This window comes from Brachyhypopomus gauderio, chromosome 5, assembly GCF_052324685.1.
Source record: "Brachyhypopomus gauderio isolate BG-103 chromosome 5, BGAUD_0.2, whole genome shotgun sequence".
NCBI lineage: Eukaryota > Metazoa > Chordata > Actinopteri > Gymnotiformes > Hypopomidae > Brachyhypopomus > Brachyhypopomus gauderio.
The window spans coordinates 19,636,432-19,659,437 of record NC_135215.1 but is presented as its reverse complement, the minus strand read 5'-3'; the positions used below and the strand labels follow the sequence as shown (position 1 = coordinate 19,659,437).

The following is a 23,006-nucleotide window of genomic DNA, read 5'->3' as shown; positions in this document are numbered from 1 at the left end:
AACGACGGGCGTTATGTAGCTAGCGTTACTTTTATCACCATAAACAGAAACGCTGCATTATGTTATTAACACTGTGACGCAAAGTAGATTTAAGGCCTTTTGATTTTGGAAAGGCCATTTATAAAACACAATTTGATTAAAACGAGGTGGACATACTGTAAGCATTTTAACGCTTGCGGGTATGATAAAGCGTGGTAATATTTTCGTAGGTCAACGTCAACGTCTATCTTATGTAAAGAGTGAAATAATTCAGTATGATTGGCTTAGTTGACTGTAACTCAAAAGTAGTATTTTATCATTGGACAAGAGCATGATTAAAACCCGCCTTTCTCCTGTTTTGATCAACCATTGGCTAAGCTGTCGTCCAATGATGGTTCTCCAAGCATTTGAATGGTCGTGGCGACGATCAATCAAAATATCTACGCTTCGATTGGTTGCTGTCGAAAAAACGAGGACGACCGTTTTTCCAGGAAATAAAATTTCCTTATCTGTGTCAGATGTGTAGCGGTGTGGTATGACAAGTAGAATTGTGAAAGTGTAAATAAACAATTGTGGACATTTCACCAACATTGTCCACATTTATCCCTCGAACATACCGACTGGTCATCCAGGCCTTTACACTTAAGTCCATCTCTCCCGTGGATTGATGCGCAGCTAGCGGGGTCGGTGTGGCCGGGACTGTGCGGACATGACTGCGGAGCTGCTGTCGGACCTGGACAGCCGCTTCTTCGCCGATAACCTCCTCACCAGCGAAGACTGGGGTAAGACGGTCACGCTGCTGCAACGTGCGCGGCCTCCGGACCCACTACTTCCGTATTTTGAGATTAAATGTGTTGAATGAACAGGGTGATGTGGGCTAAAATGGCCATCTAACGCCGGAGATGCGGGCGTATGTAGTAAACACTTTATTAGTATTTATTAAACACTACCTAATGCGTGCGGGCTGACGCCAGAATACAGGAAGGTTTAAAGGATTGATGTGAGCAAAGTGGCCACTCGGCACAAGCCCCCGGCGATTGCTGGCCAGCAGCATCAAAGCAGGTCCGTCATTGCGGCTTCAGGCCAGGAAGCTGTATGATAAACGGACACCACGGCGGCCGCATCTGTCCGCGCTGTCGGGCGTGACCTTTGACCCCAGAACACACCGCTCGCGAGCCAACCGGTTGCATGGTTACGATCAGCCGCAAACCTGTTGTCTTAGGTTTTGTACACTAGTCCTGTTGTCTTAGGTTTTGTACACTAGTCCTGTTGTCTTAGGTTTTGTACACTAGACCTGTTGTCTTAGGTTTTGTACACTAGACCTGTTGTCTTAGGTTTTGTACACTAGACCTATTGTCTTAGGTTTTGTACACTAGACCTGTTGTTTTAGGTTTTGTACATTAGACCTGTTGTCTTAGGTTTTGTACATTAGACCTGTTGTCTTAGGTTTTGTACATTAGACCTGTTGTCTTAGGTTTTGTACACTAGACCTGTTGTCTTAGGTTTTGTACATTAGACCTGTTGTCTTAGGTTTTGTACACTAGTCCTGTTGTCTTAGGTTTTGTACACTAGACCTGTTGTCTTAGGTTTTGTACACTAGACCTGTTGTCTTAGGTTTTGTACACTAGGCTAGACCTGTTGTCTTAGGTTTTGTACATTAGACCTGGGGGGTATTCCAAGAAGCGGGTTAAGCGAGAAAACTGGGTAAGTTAACTCAGAATTTACGGAAACTCAATGTTTTCCGTTCCAGAAACCAAGCTTAAAGAGAACCTGAGTCAGTTACTATAGCTCTGAAGCTAACCTGCTCGCTGACAGGTTAACTTGGACCTGAACCAGAGTTACAAACACGTCATCATGACGTGTCCTTTCTTCGGGGATCATGTGGATATTGAAGCTCAGTTTATTCGCCGAGCTCTTCGTCGGGAACGCCTTATAAAACCCCGAATAGACATAGGCCTACTATCATTTTCGGATTATTTTTTAATGAACGTTATCGTTTTTTCAGCACAATCCATTACTTACATCAATAACATTATTAATTAAGCGTCACATTTCAAATATTACACATCGCGGATCAGCCCTAAATTCTCTCCAGATTTTTATACATCGCTCTTCGTTTTTTGCTAGTGGAAGTTTTTTTTATAGTGTAGGAGATGCAAAATCTGTCTGCAAAGCTACTGTATGTCGGTCTGTCCGAAAAGTATGTCTAGCATTAAAACGACTAGTGCCCAGTTCTGTGGTGTTTCCTGGGCATAAGCCAGTTATGGACATCAAAGAGGAATTCCACAGCATCGTTGGTTTGTCTTTAATTCACACGGACAATAAAGAAATTAAGCAAAGGAGAAGCAGTATATAACAAACGTCATTTCATTTACATTTTAAGGATTTCCTAGAGTGATTGGCTGCATTGATGGAACCTACCATTAGAACATGAAGGCGATTACATAAACAGAAAATCCATCCATAGCATTAATGTACAGGTACTAACCTTTATAATACTTAATGAATAATGTACTTATCTTTAATGGTAACAAAAATAATGTAGCTATTGTAACTGACAGTACTCCCCATCAAGATCATATGTGATGTTTCCCACCTCATCACAAATGTTGAAGCCAGATGGCCAGGATCCGTGTATGATTCCACATTGTACAACAAATCTGAACAGAGTAGGCCTGAGGTAGTTATGCTAGTTATTCACATGCAGTGTAATAGTTAAATCATTGCAAACCTAGTGGGTATCCCTGCCTGTCCTATAGGCCTACCTTATGACTCCCTATTCAGATCCTGCACCTGGACCACAGTCCCGCTACAATCAGGCCCACAGCAAAACCAGGGCAAGAATTTAAATGACCCTAGGAATCCTCAAGGCCAGGTTCCAGTGCCTGAAGGGGCTCAGAGTAACCCCTGATAGGGCGTGCCACATAATAATGGCATATGTGGTATTATACAACATTGCAACCATCCAGGAAGAGTGACAGCCTACCATCTCTGACATGCCCACAGATGAGGAACCTTACGTGCATGTGGGTGACAACAGAGATGGTGGAATTGTCAGAGACTCCATCTGCAATCACTGCTTTCACATTAAATCATGCACCACCACCACCCACCCCACCATCCACCTTGTAACCTTTTAATATACATTACAGTCAAACTCACTGTTATGTTTCATTATTTCATTTTTCCTGTAAATAAATATATTTTAGAATATATTTTAAAAATAAGATATAGTTATGTACAGCCATACCACTTTATATTATATAATATATTCTTATACTTCATTTTTGTCTGATGCCATGTGTGTTTCACACCACTAAGATTAGACCTGGAATTAGTAAGTGTTCAATTAAAAAAATATTTAAAAACTCAATATAGTATTATAAAGGTGGAGAAAATAATAATATAATCGCACCCTTCTGCTAAATATAAAAATATCATTTTCACTCACGCATTAACTCTGTTGGCAATTTTTTGACATGCTGACTGCCTTTCTCTAGCAGCTACCGCAGTATTACATTTATGTTTAATAATATCTAAATATTCTGCATACGCAGTCATTAATACTTCAAGCTACAGTGGAAATACGATGCTTGGCTGATTTTCGCGTTTAAGTCCATGATAAATCCTATTTATCTGCGTTCCATTAAGAATGCCTTTCATAGTTACACGTGAACGCGCTTCTGTCTGGATCAACCTACTCAGAGTTGAGCGACCCTGATTACTTTAACTCCGATCAGCCGTTTTGGAACCGAAAACTCTGAGTATGTCAGATCGGGGTAAGACAACTCAGAGTTCAGGGTTAAGTTTTGAGTTTGTTAAACCCGCTTTCTGGAATACCCCCCTGTTGTCTTAGGTTTTGTACATTAGACCTGTTGTCTTAGGTTTTGTACACTAAACTTGTTGTCTTAGGTTTTGTAGACTAGACCTGTTGTCTTAGGTTTTGTACACTAGACCTGTTGTCTTAGGTTTTGTACAATAGACCTGTTGTCTTAGTTTTTTTGGCAATGTAGGTTCATTTAGGATTTATTTAGTCTACTTGAGTTGAAATGAAATCAACTACTAAGAACACCCAGTAAGAAATAAGTAAACACCATCACAACGATGGAAACTATATGGCCGGTGTTTCACCGAAATCTTTGTACTGTACATTAACTTGCTCTTAAACTGAAACCTACACTACCATACATTATTCAGTTACTTTACTATAAAAACATAATTGAATACCTATATGCAGTCATCAGAATATGAGAACAAACTGTACCTTCATAATACATTAGTTAAACAATAATCACAATGTTTTCAGGTGTTGTCATTCTCTCACATTAATTTGCACAAAGGTGTTTATGCCTGGGATCAGCAGAGAGATGGCAGCACACAGCCATCAGCAATCACAACATCTAAAACATTCAGATTGGTGGTGAACTCCTAATGGCGTACAGTGGAGTATATATTCTGATGTCATACCATATCATCAGTATAAGATTCCCAAACATTTTTATACTCCAGTAGTACATTTTATAGGCATTTATGACCAACAAGAGAGTGATACTGTGCAGCGGTCTGTGAGTCAAATAAATAAACTGTGACCTACGTAGATTTCTTGAAGTAGCTTCAAGTAGGTAACATTATTTTCCCCACACAGAAGCTCCTTGAAGAAGTATAGTCCCTAAGTGATAGGACTGTTACACTGTTTGGCTTCCGTTGAGTTTGAAATTAAATGGTGACTATAAGTATAAAAGAATGTTGGCGTCAAGAGAATATGTTTACTTCTGTTTGACTTCTGTACTGAGTAAAAACTAATGGAGAAATCATAGAGTCATTATATCTCTCATTCAGTGAACCTTCATCTATGAACATTGTCACTGCACTGTCAGTGTAGAAGTGAGGTGGGGGTTGTGGAAGTGAGTGTGTGTGTGCGTGTGTGTGTGTGTGTGTTTACAGAATACGTGTTGTGTGTGTGAACCTACACATGGTTCATTCATGTGTATTCATGTGTGAGTGTATATTGTATTTTGAGGTCAGGATACTGAGAGGGACAGTAATTCACCTTCAGCTACAACCTGCTTCTCCTAGAGATGCGTTTAGAGTTCCTTCCTGTTCTAACAGCAGCTCCACTCCACAGATGCATGTCTATATCAGTGTGAGAGTATGGAAGAGGGAGAGGAGAGGGACTTCAACAGAGGACTGAAATATGACACGTCGGTGAGTACACACGCCCACGAACACACACACACACACACACACACACACACACACACACACACACACACACACACACACACACACACACACACACACCTCCATCTCAGCCTCAAGAAATCAGTTAATGTTACACGGATTCATTACTTGCAGTAAAATTTGAGTTGTGTCAGGGTGGACCCTCAGGTCTCCATGATTTAAGCCTACTGTGTGTGAACATTCATACATACTACATTCATACATACTACAGTCATACATACTACGTACATACTACATTTTTCATGCAGACATTATCTACAGAGTGGTTGTATTGTATTCTTTCCTTTCCCACAGCTTGACAATGACCTTGTCCTGACCCTTGACCCTGACAACCCCACGTCACCATGGAAACACCTGGAAGACAATCTGCTAACAGGTAAATTAATTCTTACCATAGGATTAACCCCAAATGACTAGATGTTAAACAATGATCTGTTTTTCCAGAATACTGTTGAACATGTTAACTGAACAATGAACTGACTGACCTGACTGTTTAATAATTGATAGTGTTCTTCAGTTAGCATCACACTAATTACATTGTGCTAGCGTATGCTTCATCTCAGATAGTGATGAACACGGCCCTAACCAAACCTGAACACGGCCCTAAACAAACCTGATCCATGTTTCCTGTACTGATCCAATACCGAGATCTTGTATTGAAAATCACCTGACATTGATACTGAACTGATACTTTTTCATTTAAAACATTGTGAGGCTGTGATTCTGTAGTTTGGGTGAAATGTAGATTTATTTTTAATGCACAATATATATCTATATGTTATATTTTTTTGCATGTGCCATGCATTGATATAATACATGTAGAATATAAAAAACGTTTCCAAACCTAAAGCGTTTCATTGTTCTGTTCCATTTAAAGCCTTAGGTTAGGACTAAGGTTAGGGTTAAAGTTATGGTTAGTGTTAGTGTGTTAGTGTGATGTGTTCAGTGCTGTCTAACACTCAGGGGTGCAGGGTATGCTCTCCACTGCTCTGACACAAATGAAGAATCCCTCTCCCTCTCCAGGTGACACGGCTGTCTTAAAAGAGGATCTGACAATAACGCAGCCCCTCCCTGTGGACATGTGTGAGTGTCTTCTCCCCTGTCCTCAATGTGCATGAGCGTGTGTGTGAACATGTGCATGCGTCTTTCAGAATTGTTTATGTGGTTCATATGTACATATATAAATTGTGTGTGTGTGTGTGTGTGTGTTGCAGTGTTCCAAGTGAAGGCAGAACCGCCATCTCCTTCTTCCTCTCCCACAGACAGCTCACTGTCCTTACCTGAAACCCAGGTATACAATAACACACACACATACACATTCACACACACACACACACACACACACACACACACACACACACACACACACACACACACACACACACACACACACACACACACACACCACACACACCACACACACCACACACACACACACACACACACACACACACACACACACACACACACACACACACACACACACACACACAACACACACACACACACACACACACAAACACACACACACATACACACACACACACACACACACACCACACACACCACACACACCACTGTCCTTACCTGAAACCCAGGTATACAATAACACACACACAAACACACACACACATACACACACACGCACACCACTGTCCTTACCTGAAACCCAGGTATACAATAACACACACACACACACATTCACACACACACACACACACACACACACACACACACACACACACACACACACACACACACACACACACACACACACACACACCACTGTCCTTACTTGAAACTCAGATACACACACACACCCCACTGTCCTTGCCTGAACCCCATACACACACACACACACATACACACACACACGCACACCACTGTCCTTACTTGAAACTCAGATACACACACACACACACACACACACACACACATACACACACATTTATGCACACACATGTCTATATATCTATGTATGTGTTTACACAAACAATCGGGCTACGCTGTTTAATCTATGTATCTGTGTACCACAGGCTGTGGTGTTTAATCTATATTTGTGTTTACACAAACACATGGTCTGAGGTGTTTATTTTAACTTCTTCTACTGGTCCTACAGCTAAGCAAACATCCTGTTCTCCCTCACTCTCTGTCTCTCCCTCTCTGCCCCGCCCACTCTCTTAGGTATTGGTGAAGGGGGAGAACCCCCCCACTCCACCCTACATGTACGGAGATGTCCTTTCCCCCCCACTGGGTGCCATGGAGGTTACTGTAGCAACTGCTGCCCCTTCCCAGCCCCAACCCCCACTTCCTGGTCCCACGGCAACCCAGACACACACAAGTACACACACAATCAACGGCCTGGACAGTCAGACCACAGGTAAACACACAATGTCCTGAATACAAAACCTCAAGTGTACACATATCCATTCAGGCTCCTCCTTGTCTCCAATGGTGTGTGTAGTTACAAAACCTGGAAACGCTTTGCTGCTTACAGTGATGTGGAATTAGCCGTGGTATTAACCACTGATGCTGTTTGCAAACTCGAGACTTTTGTGCCCAAGGTTGGTGGTTAGAGGTGCTGGTTGTGCCTCTGCAGAATTTAATCTCAGCCGCAAACTACAACATAAAAATAAGATAATGAAGCAGGTCCTGCATGTGACCGTGTCAGAACCGTTGGGCTAGACACTCACGTGTGACCGTGTCAGACCCGTTGGGCTAGACACTCACGTGTGACCGTGTCAGACCCGTTGGGCTAGACACTCACGTGTGACCGTGTCAGAACTGTTGGGCTAGACACTCACGTGTGACCGTGTCAGACCCGTTGGGCTAGACACTCACGTGTGACCGTGTCAGAACCGTTGGGCTAGACACTCACGTGTGACCGTGTCAGACCCGTTGGGCTAGACACTCACGTGTGACCGTGTCAGAACCGTTGGGCTAGACACTCACGTGTGACCGTGTCAGACCCGTTGGGCTAGACACTCACGTGTGACCGTGTCAGAACTGTTGGGCTAGACACTCACGTGTGACCGTGTCAGAACTGTTGGGCTATATACTCACTTGAGGTGAAATAGAAAAATTTATTGTTTCCATTCTTGGTTTTCTCCTATGCTTAAATTTCACCAGTCACGAGTCAGTTATGCATAAGTCAAATCATGAGTCTTTTAAGCTGGAGTCTTTTCACTGTGGTCCTGGTGTTGGCAGCAGGGCTCACCGTGGTCCTGGTGTTGAGAGCGGGGTTCACCGTGGTCCTGGTGTTGAGAGCGGGGTTCACCGTGGTCCTGGTGTTGGGGGCTGGGTTCACATGTTCTGGAACTTACAACAGTTTCCGGTCTTAGGAGAAGATTTTCTTTCCCACTGTTTATATTCTCCACAAAATTCTCATGAGGATATCCAGTCAGTAATAATCACTATGACACTCATGGTGTTCACTCGTGGTGTGTGTGTGTGTGTGTGTGTGTGTGTGTGTGTGTGTGTGTGTGTGTGTGTGTGTGCGCGCGCGCAGGGGCCTCAGCAGCAGCTGTTCTGAAGGCGAGCTCCATCCTGAGCTCTAAACCTCTGTTGCAGCCTCGTCCGGTGTGTGTGAGCGCGCTGCCTCCATCCCGCAGTCCTGCCAAGGCCTTGATCCTGCAGAACGTACCTGTGCCCGCCATCGACCGCACCCCCGGTCAGCCACGCTGGGACACGTCCGCACTAATATAACATATATTTAGCAATATGTGCTGTGTTGTGCTGTGTTGTGTTATGATGTACTGTGCTGTGTTGTGTTGTGTTGTGTTGTGTTGTGTTGTGCTGTGATGTGATTTGCTGTGATGTGCTGTGCTGTGCTGTGTTATGCTGTGCTGTGCTGTGCTGTGCTGTGATGTGTTTGCTGTGCTGTACTTGCAGTGGTGCTGTCTCAGTCGGTGTGTCTGAGCTCTGCTCAACCCATCGTGAAGATGGAGCCTGTATCTCCCAGCATTCCACACTGCACCAGCCCAACAGCCCCGCCCCCTGCCAAACCCATCATCCCTGCATCTGCTCTGCCTGGCAACAACTGCAGTGACATCGACGTAAGTACCACCCCAAGGATGTGTGTTTGAGTATGTCAAATATCAGGCATACATGCGCTTTACATTGCTGTATCGATAACCTGGTGGAACAGGCTACAGACATGTTTGTGAAAGCATTTAAATGGGGAAAAAATTTACTTTTTAATTTATCCGCTCCTTACAAAACTAACAATGACGTCCCCCCCCCCTCCCTCTCTCTCACTTTCTCTCACTCTCACTCTGTCGCTCTCGCTCTCTCTCAAAAAAATTACCAAGAGATTAAAAATACCAAGAGATTAAAATTACCAAGAGATTAAAAATACCAAGAGATTTTAATTACCAAGAGATTTTAATTACCAAGAGCTCAGTCATCCCACAAACTTTATACACCCCATGTAACCTCACACACCCTGATGAGTGACTGTATGATCTCAGTGTGTGAGATGTCCCCACACTTGATGTCCAGTGAATTCTTCGACTCACCTAGACACCTACATCCAACTCCATCTAATGACTTTCCTCTTCCTCCTCTTCCTCAGATGAAGGTGCTAAAGCGTCAGCAGCGGATGATCAAGAACAGGGAGTCGGCATGTCAGAGCCGTAGGAAGAAGAAGGAGTATCTGCAGAACCTGGAGACGCAGCTGCGTGAGGCACAGCAGGAGAATGAACGTCTGCGTAGAGAGAACCAGGCCCTCCGCCTCCGCCTGGCTGGGAAGGAGGTGTGTGGGAGTGTGGGTGTGGTTATGAGGGTGGGTGGATATAGGTGGGTGTGGTTATGAGGGTGGGTGGGTAAAAGTGGGTGTGGTTATGAGGGTGGGTGGGTGTGGTTATGAGGGTGGGTGGGTGTGGTTATCAGGGTGGGTGAAGGTCGGTGTGGTTATGAGGGTGTGTGGGTGGGTTAAGGAGATGTGGTTATGTGGGTGGGTGGATTCATGTGGGTGTGGTTATGTGGGTGGGTTGGTGAAGGCAGGTGTGGTTATGAGGATGGGTGGGTTAAGGAAGTGTGGTTATGTGGGTGGGTGGGTTATGGTGGGTGTGGTCATGTGGGTGGGTGTGTTTATGTGGGTGTGGTTATGAGGATGGGTGGGTTAAGGAGGTGTGGGTGGGTGGGTGAAGGAGGGTGTGGTTATGTGAGTGTGGTTATGTGGGTGTGTTTATGTGGGTGTGGTTATGTGGGTGGGTGGGTGTTTATCATCTTGTAAATCTTTGGGTGATTTTCTGCACCAGGCTGGAGAGTCGGGCAATAATAAGAGGGCGGTGTGTGTGATGGCACTCCTGCTCTTCATCACCTTCACCTTTGCTCCAGTCAGGTACACACACCTGCACGAGACCTATCATACACACCGTACACACCTGTTACCCCCCCACTGTCCACACACCCCACACACACATCCCACACACCACAGGGTGGGACAGCTCTGCACCCTGAGTCCCACCAGCTCAGCTGTCTGAGTCCTGCCCTCCTCGTCCTGTCTCCTAGCATCACAGACATGAAGGTCAGCCCTGCTCTCCAGGACGCTGCCGTCATTCACACAGGTCGACACCTGCTGGAACACACCGAGGACCCAGCTGCCGCCACAGTGAACCAGCCAGTCCTGCAGAATGGCTCACAGGAGGGTGGAGAACAGGACAGGTGGAGGGGGGAGGAGGAGAGAGAGAACATTGACCTGTTTCATCTCAGGTGGGTCCAGCGTGCCTACAGAACAGATGCAGTGAACACAAAAACTAAATCAGTGTCCTGTCATCTCAGAAACATCCTCAGACTTCAGTCACACATGTAAGGGTTAGAGATTCCCCTCCCTGTCATCTCAGAAACATAACATTAGGGACGTAATTTATGTTATGTTATGTTATGTTATGTTATTAGTGACACTCTTCAGTGTTAACTCAGAAACAATATTAGAGACGTACGTTTAGAGACACTCTTCAGTGTTAACTCAGAAACATAATGCTAGAGACATAAGTTTAGAGACACTCTTCAGTGTTAACTCAGAAACAATATTAGAGACGTACGTTTAGAGACACTCTTCAGTGTTAACTCAGAAACATAATGCTAGAGACATAAGTTTAGAGACACACTTCAGTGTTAACTCAGAAACATAACGCTAGAGACGTAAGTTTAGAGACACTCTTCAGTGGTAACTCAGAATCAACGCTAGATACGCAAGTTCAGAGACACTTCAGTGTTAACTCAGAACCATAACATTGGACATCAGGCAAACGTGTGGTTCGAGACTCTTCCCTGTCCTCAGGAATGTGAGCGGTGTGTTCAGCGACGTGAAGGATCTGGTCCTGCAGGACATCGATCGTCTTTTCTCCTCCTCCGACTGCAGACAGTTCAACCGCTCAGAGTCTCTCAGGTCAGCATGGAAACGGAGGTCACAGCACTGTTTTTTCTGATTGGTGTTTAGTATGGGTGTAGTGTTAATCAGGATTGTCACAGCTCTGGGTCCTTTCTGATTGGTGTTTAGTACGGGTGTGGTGTTCAGCAGGATTGTTTTTCTGATTGGTGTTTAGTACGGGTGTGGTGTTAAGCAGGATTGTTTTTGTGATTGGTGTTTAGTACGGGTGTGGTGTTAAGCAGGATTGTTTTTCTGATTGGTGTTTAGTACGGGTGTGGTGTTAAGCAGGATTGTTTTTCTGATTGGTGTTTAGTACGGGTGTGGTGTTAAGCAGGATTGTTTTTCTGATTGGTGTTTAGTACGGGTGTGGTGTTAAGCAGGATTGTTTTTCTGATTGGTGTTTAGTACGGGTGTGGTGTTAAGCAGGATTGTTTTTCTGATTGGTGTTTAGTACGAGTGTGGTGTTAAGCAGGATTGTTTTTCTGATTGGTGTTTAGTACGGGTGTGGTGTTAATCATGATTGTCACAGTTGAACTCTGCTTCTGTTGTGCTATATCAGCCATATCTTTGTCTCCCTGTGTGTAAACTCTGCATTTAGCTTCAGGAAAGAATCAGGTTAATGGTGCAAACACATAGACCTGTTGTCAGTTTGTGTTAAAGGAGCTTTAACGTAGACGTTTATCTGAGGGAGTCTCTTTTCTCCTCACATGATTCACATGATCTCCTCTCTTCCTCAGGCTGGCTGATGAATTGCGTGGTTGGGTTCATCGCCATCAGATTGACAGGAAGAAATCTGGTGGGAAACCAAAAATTGTGCAGAAGGCTAAAATAGCTCAGGTGTGAAACCACAGCACTTACTTACTTGTGTGTCTAACCTGACCTACTTCCGCACGCCCACCCGCCCCACTCCAACCTTACCCTGCCCCCCTCGCTCGACTCAAACCTGACCCCGCCCCCAGGCTCGACTGCAACCTGACCAGAGCTGGTCTGTTTCAGCTGGTCTATTTCAGCTGGTTGGTCTGTGTATGTGTACGAGTGCTACATTTGTTTTCTATCAGCAGAAAGCCCAGCACAGAAAGACCAATTTCTCCAGGTACCTGCCCATCGCTGCTCACCGCTCCATTGAGAGGTATGGTGAGGGGACTACGTTTCCCAGCAGCCATTACATTATCCTAATCCATTGAATGGTACTGATCTAATCTGCTTGATTTGGCTTTCAGTCAGCTGCAGCTGCTGTCTGGGCCAGAGGTAAGCTACAGCGACTTCCTGGATGCCATAGACCGCCGTGAGGACACGTTCTATGTGGTGTCCTTCAGACGGGTAAGATCCATCTCTCTGTGTGTGTGTCTCTCTCTCTGTCTCTGTGGCTATGTCTCTCTCTCTCTCTCACTCTCACACTCACTCTCTATGCCTGTGTGCGTATCTCTCTGTGTCTCTCTGTATCTGTGCCTGTATGTGTGTATGTGTTTCTCTCTCTGTCTGTTTGTTTCTCTCTCTCTCTCTCTCTCTCTCTCTCATCTGTCTGTGTTTCTTTTTGGTTTGTCTCTCTTTCTTAGGATCACCTGCTTCTTCCTGCTATAAGTCATAATAAAACCAGTCGGCCTAAGATGTCTCTTGTCATGCCTGCTATGACTGTCAACGGTAAGATCCTCAAAACAACAACGTCATGTTTGAAAACTGGCTTTAAAAACAATAACTCATTGATTCATTCATGTCTGTTTGATTTTATGAACAGTAATGTTGTATTAAAGTAGTCACCCTAGTGCAGAACTGATCAGACTGGAAGGGTTTTTCTCATTGACTCATTTGTCCTTTTGTTTAATTAAATTTTAGTAATTCACTACTTTGCCCTCTCTCTCTCTCTCTGCCTTTCTCTCTCTCTCTCTCTCTCTCTCTCTCTCTATCTCCCCCCCCCCCCCTCGTGTAATGGGCTGTTTGTGTGCGTGTTTTTTCTATTGGGTAATTGTGTGTGTGTGTGTGTGTGTGTAGAGTCTGTGTATAACTCCACTCAGGGTGGGTATGAGCTTATGATGCAGGTGGACTGTGAAGTGATGGACACCAGGATAATCCCCATCAAGGCTTCTGCTGTCCCGCCTTCCCTCAGAGACCCGCCCCCAACTCCGCCCTCACAGCACCATCATCACAGCAACCAAACCCGACAGCACCACAGCAATGGGGCCTCGTCGTCAAGGCAACCATTACCCATCAAAAGGAGGGGGGCAGAATATCTGATAAGTCAGGCAGGGTCGCTGTGAGCTGCACAGTAAAACTGAGAGTGTGAGTGAGTGAGTGAGTGAGTGAGTGAGTGAGTGAGTGAGTGAGTGAGTGAGTGAGTGAGTGAGTGAGTGAGTGAGTGAGTGAGTGAGTGAGTGAGTGAGTGAGTGAGTGAGTGAGTGAGTGAGTGAGTGAGTGAGAGAGAGAGAGAGGGAGAAAGAGAGGTGGAGAATGGTGGAGGATTTTAGGCACCTGAAAATTCATCCCAATTCGTGTGCGTGCGTGCGTGCGTGTGTGCATGCATGCGTGAATGCGTGTGTGTGTGTGTGTTTGGGGCAGCAGGAGGAGGCCTGGCATGGGGGTTTGGTGCTTCACTTCCAGACCTGAAACACCCCTGCAAACATGATGTTGGAGAACTGTGTGGTGGACGGACACACACACACACACACACACACGTGCACATGCATGTACACACACATGCGCTCACACTTTCATGCACACACACACACATACGCGTACACACACTCACACATGCACACACACATATGCATAAGCACACACACACACACTCACACAGAAACACCAGACAGCAAATGTCAGATCTTCAGTTGTCATTGTATGTTCTGTGTTTAGTCGTTTTTGTGCTGACAGTTTCATTTCTGTTTCAGCTGTAGTTTAGTCTGTAATTTTGTCTGCAGCTTTGATCCTCAGCGCTCTGGTGTTTCCTCTGTTTTATTTTATTTTTTGAGTTTTTATTGTGTACATGCTCAGAATCAGAATGTAATAATTTAATGAGATGGTATGAATGTGATGGATGTAAATATCTGTTATGTGTGAATCTTTGGTCGTCTTTCATTAGAAATGTGAACATGCGTATCTATGTGTACAGACACACACACAGAACCATTAGCTCTGTTTTGGACTGAAGTCCAGTGGCTTGGCACAGACACACATCTCACACACATGCAGACACCTCACATAAACTCTCACACACTGACACCACATAACACACACACAGTTTGTTTTGTTGTTTTGGTTTTTATTTTTTTTAGCTTGACTGTGCCACCTACTGGATGTGCAGGGCAGGCGTTCTTCCCCAGTGCAGAACCGCGTTCTCCTGGTAGTGGACGCGAAGGTCTGTACTACACACTAGAGGATGAAGACCACTGTCAGCGCAGGTCCTGACCTGCAGCTCACGCCCCCTCACATTCAGAAGGAGCGGTGTGTGTTTGTGTGTTTGTGTGTGTGTGTGTGTGTGTGTGTGCATGTGTTTGTGTACATATGCATACACATGTACACTTATGGCTGCACTGGGCATACATTGAGCCTGTGATTTGATTACATGTAAATAATTGTGATTGGTTGTAATTCCAGGGAGACTCTTTTGTAGTTTTTCAGTTTGTGCGATTTTTTTTTTTTTTTGAAGCGTTTAGAGTCTTGGGAGCTTTTGTTCTGTAGCTCAAGACAAGCTGTGTGATGTGAGTGTTGGTGTCTTCAAGTTGGCTGGAGAGCTGTAGTGGACTCCATGAGTGGTGCGGTGTTGCTTCTGGTGCTCTGTCCTGACACACAGAAGCCTGAGAAACACCCACCTGTGTCCTCTGATTGTGAGGAACATCGCCTTTGTCTTCTGATTTCTCTACTGCTGATGTTGAATGCAGGTGTGATTATAGCACTTTGGTTTTGCCACAACTCGACTGAACATCCGTAGGTTAAGCCTAGTGTGTTGAACAGTCGTAAGTTAAACCCGTTAGACAGGAGGGAGCTGACACCAGGACCAGCACCAGGGCTGGTCCGGACCGCCTGCTGCCCCATTGAGAGTAGGGTGTCTGCAGGCTGAAAACATTCCTGTAGCTGTTGGGCTCTTACACACACACAAACACACAAACAAACAGATGTGATGCTTTATCAGTGAGAGTTTATTGTAAATATTTTCAAAATTTTTTTTTTTTTTTTTTACTTTTTTATTATTTAATGAAATTTTCCTGAAATATATTTGCATCCCCTGGCTGTATAAAGATTTTAAACCACTATGTTTTTATTTTTTATTATTTTTTTAGTAGTGAAAATATAAGAATTTGCTAAATAAAATAATAAACTAGCAAGATCTGCCTGTGTCTTTTGATGTATGTGATCATGTGTGTGATTCTGCATGTGTGTGTGAGAGAGAGAAAGAGAGAGAGGTCTGTTCTCAGTTTCATATAACTGCCAACACTACTCTGCAGGTGTTGCCATGGGAGCCGTATGGTGCTGAGTGGTGTTGGTGTGTGTGTGTGTTATGAGTTGGCTAGGTATTTACTATAGTGGTTCACCTGCTGTAAAATAAACCCCAGATTTACTCCAGACTCAGAAGCTGCGGTGATCTGTTTTGACACGCTCCCTTATAGACTCAGGAGGCGTTAGCTAATCCGCTAATAGCATAACGGTCTAGTTTTTGATTTAAAAATAAGGGAAAATTTCCGCTTTTTGCTGCGTGCATTGTGCTTGATGGATTTTTCATGCTGACGGACATCGTTCGTTCCCCCGTGAGAGACACTAACATTGCAGCTACAAATCTTACAAAACGCATAATTGTGGCCCATTCTACTCTTCTTTAGGAAAGTAAATTCGCTGTCCCATTTTTCAAGATATTTACACGAAGTCTTCACTTTTTTGGTAGGAACGCATTTTCTCTCGTTACATTCATCTATCTGATTAGTTTTTCGGGTTTGTTGTTCCGGCTTTCAGCGCTAATCTCGCGAGAACGGACACTCGAGCTACTGCAGGTGGACATTCTCGCGAGGCTAGCGACAATTCATTTTGGAGAGGCACTTGAATGCTCTTTAAAAAATTGTATATTATAATACGGGGAAATATTAATACGGTAGGACGCCGGGGAAGGGGTAAAATACGGTAGTTTCCCGGTCAAAACGGGAGACTTGACAGTGGGCAGTAAGCTGGATCACAGAAACCACAAAACTGTAGTAAGTTATGAAAACAGGATGGACAAACTGCACCTTCACAGGCAGAATGGATGAAAAGACAGGCGACGTATTCTGCATAATGGGTGGAATGCCCACTAGAGGGCGCTGGAGATAACCTGATGAGACGGGTTGTCAGTTCTTCCGTGAGCAGCTATATGTATGGATAGAATAGACAGTGGCGGACTTAAGCCCAGCAATTTGGGGGCTCAAGGCGAATTTAGCTAGGGGGCCCATTAACATTAATATGCGAGAAATAAAGCCTGGTTTATACTTGACGCGTCGCGAGCGGCGCGAGGGTCCGCGCGGCGAAAATGACGTAATCGCTGTGGCTCCGTCCGTGCGCGAGGGCACCTCTCGAGTTTTGTAACTTCGCGCGCGCCGCGTCTCAGCGCAATAATAATAATAATAATAATAATAATCTTTATTTGTATAGCACCTTTCATACATACATGTAACTCAAAGTGCTTTACAGTATAAATAAAGGAAACATTAAAAGGAGATAAGACAAAGACAAAAAGAAAATGTTAAAAGAAATTAAAGATAAAAATATTAAAATAACATAAAAAGTAAAAAGTGAAGTAAGTAAGAAAAAAAAAAGTAAAGTAAATAAGATAAAACTATTAAGATAGAGTTTCTTAACTAAAAGCGGATCTAAACAGGAATGTTTTGAGACTGCTCTTAAAACTATGCAGGGATGAAATTCCTCTGAGCTCTTCAGGAAGAGAATTCCAGAGCTTTGGGCCATAGTGGCTAAAAGCACCCTCGCCAATCTTTAATCGGCTTTTAGGAATCACCAGTAGATTACTGTTTGAAGACCTGAGAGACCTGACTGGAACATATCTAACCATCATTTCACTTAGGTAAAGAGGGGCAAGACCATGAAGACATTTAAAAACCATGACTAGAACCTTAAAATCTATTCTAAAGCTGACAGGTAACCAGTGCAGTGAGTGGAGTGCAGGTGTAATATGATCTCTCTTTCTCCTGCGGGTCAGAACCCTTGCAGCCGCGTTCTGAACTCGCTGTAGGTGCGAAATAGAGCTCTTTGGAAGAGCAGATAGAACAGCGTTACAATAATCTAGCCTTGATGTGATAAATGCATGGACAAGTTTTTCACTGTCAGCAGGAGAGAGCATATCTCGGACCATAGCGATGTTTCGAAGATGAAAGTAAGCTGTCTTGCATGTAGTCATGATGTGTGATTTGAAGCTGAGCTCATTATCAAAGGTGACGCCCAGGTTCTTAACACATTGTCTGGCTTTCAGATTCATTTGATTTAAATAAGTCTGGACATCATTCCTTTGTGAATCACTGCCAAGAACAAGAACCTCTGTCTTCTGTTTATTTAACTGCAGAAAATTGTCAGACATCCATGTCTGTATATCATCTATGCAGTCAAACAGTGAGCAAATTGATTTTAGGGCTTTAGGTTCTAGCGAAATATAAAGTTGAGTGTCATCTGCATATTGATGATAACTAATACCATGTTTATTAATGATGTGTGGTAACGGAAGCATATATAGGTTGAATAGTAACGGCCCAAGAATTGATCCTTGGGGGACGCCACAAGTTATTTTTTGACGTGTGGAAGAAGAGGTACCTAATGCTACATAGTAATCACGCCCAGTTAGGTACGATCTAAACCAGTCTAAGACTAAGCCACTAAGGCCTACCCAGCTCTGTAGTCGATCAAGAAGTATTTCATGATCAACGGTGTCAAAAGCGGCGCTTAAATCTAGCAGAAAAAGGACTGAGAGTTTGCCTGCATCCTTATTCAATCTCAAGTCATTTACTACCTTAACTAGGGCTGTTTCAGTGCTGTGGAGAGCTCTGAAACCAGATTGAAAAGTGTCATTTATTTGATTTACTATGACATAGTCATTCAACTGGATTGACACTACTTTTTCAATGATTTTGCTAAGAAAGGAAAGGTTAGATATAGGTCGATAATTATTAAGAATTGTGGGATCAAGATTTCTGTTTTTTAATAGTGGTTTAACCATTGCAGTTTTAAAAATTTTAGGGAATTCACCCAATTGCAGAGACTGATTAACAATCGTTAGAACTTCATTTGCTAATGAGCTCAGAACCTGCTTGAAAAAGCTTGTTGGTAAAGGGTCCAGTTCACAAGTAGAGGATTTTAGTGATGAAATCACATCAAGTAGTGTTACCATGTCCACTTCTTGGAAATAAGACATATTAAAGTTAGGCTGAGTAACTGATATAAGGGTTGATGGTCTATTAGTGCTTGTTGCTATGTTCTGCCTTATACTAGTAATCTTGTCCCTAAAAAATATAGCAAACTCCTCACATTTTTCAACTGAAACAGTCTCAGGGAAGCCACAGGAGGTGGGGTTTACTAGCTGATCTATGCTTCTGAACAAGACAGCTGAGTTATTATTGGATGAATTGATTAAGGTAGAGAAATAGTTTTTCCTTGCTGATTTCACTTCACTGTTGTAATTCTGCAATGTTGTTTTATAAATATCAAAATGTACTTGCAATTTTGACTTTCGCCAACGTCTCTCAGCCTGCCTACAATCTTGCCTAAATTTTACAATAGATGGAGTGTTTCTCCAGGGCATCTTAATTTTACCAGAGATTATTTTAGTTACCTTTGGTGCCACAGCATCAATACAGTTCCTAACTCTGTGTGTGAATGTTTCAACTAGCTCATTCCCATTTTCTGAGAGAGGAGGGAGGGACTGTATCATGTCTGTGAAGGCCACGGCACTGCCAGCACTGAGATAACGCTTGGTTATTGTGCGCTTTTCACTGAGTGTTCTAGTAGATAATGACATGTTGAAAAATACACCAAAATGGTCAGAGATTGCAACATCAGTAATTTCAGTATTATTAACCTCTATACGTTTATAAATGACCAAATCTAAAATGTGGCCATGCTTATGAGTTGGGCCTGATACATGCTGTATGAGATCAAAAGAGTTAAGCATCCTCATGAATTCTGAAGTGATTGGATTTGTGGATATATCCATGTGAATATTAAAATCTCCAGCAATTAAAACATAATCAAAATCAATTAAAATCCTTGAAAGCATTTCTTCAAAATCTTCAAGAAAATCTGCATGTAGTCTGGGAGGATGATAGATAACAATCAAAAGAACTGAATAAGTACTGTTGAGTTGTACTGCCAGATATTCAAACGTAGGATGTTCCCCTAATGAGATCTGCTTACATCGGAATGCTTTATGGTAAAAACATGCAACACCACCACCTCTCTTATTTACCCTGGAGACATTAAAATAGTTAAAGTCGGGAGGTGAAGCTTCATTTAGCACTATTGCTCCATTGCTATCAAGCCAAGTCTCTGTTAGAAAAAGAAAGTCCAGACAGTAATCTTCAATTAATTTAGCTATTATAAAAGACTTGTTTGTGAGTGAGCGGACGTTTAGTAAGGAGACTTTGAAGACTTGATGTGTTTGATCAGCATCGCTTGCATCACTTGTGCATTTCACTGGGATCAAATTTTGTTTGTTACAATGTTTTGTACCCTTATGTTTTCTTCTGATTACATTTTTATTTCGATTCTGAGAGCCATGCCACCGGCTATTTAAAATAACTGGAATGTAGCACTGACTAGGAGCATGGGTTCCAGTGTGTCAGACCTGAGAATTCACTGAGTGTGCAGGAGAAGTGGGTGAGTTCCTGCAAGACAGCAGACTGTAGTGTTGCAGAACCTCTTCAATCTCCTGGAGTTTACCTCTGAGACTGTGGACAGATTCTCTGACAGGAGATGGTGGGCTCCTTTGACTGAACAAAGTCATGTTTGCTGGGCTCATACAGGTGGAATTAAAGCACTTGTACGTCACTTTCAAGGTCCAGTTCAATATTTCTCAGCACGAAAAACTTAAATAAGTTAAATATTTATACATATACTCGAAATGATTCGAAAGAATTCGCTTTTAATCACATTATTTAATGGTTGTTTATTTTCAAAACGCCCAATCTTAACGTCTTCACGTTCTCTCATGTTTCGTCCTGGAATTACAAGAGGCTCGTATTTGTTAACGTAATACAAGAAAACTGTTCAGTCAGACAGCTATTTGTTGTGAAACGAAGTAGTTACAATTTCAAGCATTTTCAAGTACTTTAGCCTAAATTCCAGCACATTCAAACCTGAAACACAAAGCAACATTAAAATTAGTCAGGTAAATGTTAATTCCCGTTTCTGAGGGGTGTTTCTTTATACTACCACATATCGTTTCGGAGAACACTGCACGCGGAAAGTATAAACGCTTCCACCGTGCGCAGGGTCGCGCGAGGTGGGCGGAGTCGCGCGCTACGGTCACTCGCGAAAGTAGAAACCAGGCTAGTCAGGGGGCCCCTACAGTGGGCTGCAGTGGGAAGGGCCCAAGGCAATTGCCTAGGAACACCTCTATGCAAAGACCGCCTCTGAGAATAGATCAAGTTCAAAATTCTGCAGTCCTATTTGCTGTAATTACCAAAACTGTGCTATAATCAACAAATCTGTGCTGTAATTACCAGAACTGTGCTGTAATTACCAGAGCTGTGCTGTAATTACCAGAACTGTGCTATAATTAACAAAGCTATGTTGTAATTACCAGAGCTGTGCTATAATTAACAGAGCTGTGTTGTAATTAACAGTGGGTGTGTCTGGCATTTAGTGGAGACTCCCAGACTGTAGGTGCTTATCTGCCACTCTAGAGAGAGAGAGTATTCCTTTTGCTCCATCTCTTGCTCCATCTTCTTCTCCCTCTCTTCTTCTATCTCTTTATCTCTTCATTCTCTCTCTTCCTTCTCTCTCTCTATCTCCCTCTCTGTCTCTCCCTTACTGTCGTGTCTAATGGTTATTCAGCTGTGTGTGTTCTCTCTGGGGTCGTTTATCAGCGCTACTGGTCCACGTACCCATTTGTGTACTCTGCTCACACACACACACACACACACACACACACACACACACACACACACACACACACACACACACACACACACACACACACACACACACACACACACACACGTTCGTCTCTCTCCTGCTTTTCTTACTGATGCAGTCTTCTGGATCATGCCCCACTGCCATCGCTGGTGTTTGCGTCGTGGGGCACTCTCCCCTGCCCTGGGGGAGCTGTTTGTTTGTTCAGTTTTTTTTTTAATGAGAAAAGGCTGATGGCTCTAGCCTAATGACTCCTGGCATACATGGTTCATGTTGTTGACGTAAATGCTTTGCAGACGGCCAGAGACATTAACACAAAAGGTGGAAAAAGAGCTGTAATACTCGTTGAATCACTACTGAATATAAACATGCACTTATTCACACAGACACATTAAATGCATGAACTGAATCATAGAGCAATGTGCTCACAGCAGAGCACAAACATTACTACTGGCAATCTGCACCAAGAGGACCACCTTGTAAACATTTCAGCATGCGTGTGTGTTTTGAGCACCCCTGCACAATGGTGTTGAGGTTATGCATATTGTTTGTTTTTAAGTAGAACAGCACTTTTTCTGTGTAGTTTTAAAAATCATCTTTGCGTCCTCATCCTCTGTGCAGGTCACAAATACCCACGTCTTCATCTTCACCGTGTAGGAGACACACACCCACCGATTGGGACCGCTGCTCATGACTTTGGAGTTACAGGACTCTGACAGGTCTATTACAGGACTCTGCCAAGAGCCATGGTTGTTCATGCACATCCATCTCTAGGGTTTACTAAGAATAGTCTGAAAAAGAGAAAATATCCAGTGAGCGGCAGTTCTGTGGGCACAAATGCCTTGTTGATGCCAGAGGTCAAAGGAGAATAGCCAGACTGGTTTGAGCTGATAGAACGGCAAAAGTAACTCAAATAACCAGTCGTTACAACTGAGGCATGCAGAAAAGCATCTCTGAATGCACAACACGTCAAACCTTGAGGCAGATGGGCTACAGCAGCAGAAGACCACACCGGGTACCACTCCTGTCAGCTAACTGAGGCTGCAATTCGCACAGGCTCACCAAAATTGGACAATAGAAAATTGGAAAAACGTTGCTTGGTCTCAATTTTTGCTGCAACATCCTACCTGGGGAGATTCGCATTATGGATGTGCGGCCCACAAATCTGCAGCAACTGTGTGATACTATCATGTCAATATGGACCAGACTCTCTGAGGAATGTTTCCAGTACCTTGTTGAATCTATGACACAAAGGATTAAGGCAGTTGTGAAGGCCAAAATGGGTCCAACCCGGTACTAGCAAGGTGTACCTAATATAGTG

The 23,006-nt window shown here is 43.5% G+C and overlaps 1 protein-coding gene across 2 annotated transcripts; it reads left to right on the top strand.

The window, feature by feature from the left end:
• The first annotated feature begins 483 nt into the window (after positions 1-483).
• Positions 484-15,912, top strand: atf6b (activating transcription factor 6 beta). 2 transcript variants are annotated; one of them, XM_077006274.1, is made up of 17 exons: positions 484-761; positions 5,105-5,184; positions 5,515-5,596; positions 6,244-6,303; positions 6,435-6,511; positions 7,405-7,600; positions 8,729-8,890; positions 9,112-9,275; positions 9,794-9,973; positions 10,482-10,564; positions 10,735-10,935; positions 11,507-11,614; positions 12,334-12,433; positions 12,658-12,725; positions 12,817-12,916; positions 13,153-13,237; positions 13,586-15,912. In XM_077006274.1, the coding sequence occupies exons 1-17, from the start codon at positions 689-691 to the stop codon at positions 13,849-13,851; spliced, it is 2,085 nt and encodes a 694-aa protein (XP_076862389.1). In that variant the 5' UTR covers positions 484-688; the 3' UTR covers positions 13,852-15,912. The 2 variants fall into 2 exon arrangements, with proteins under 2 accessions (XP_076862389.1, XP_076862388.1); XM_077006273.1 differs by having other exon boundaries at positions 12,655-12,725.
• The last annotated feature ends 7,094 nt before the right edge of the window (positions 15,913-23,006 follow it).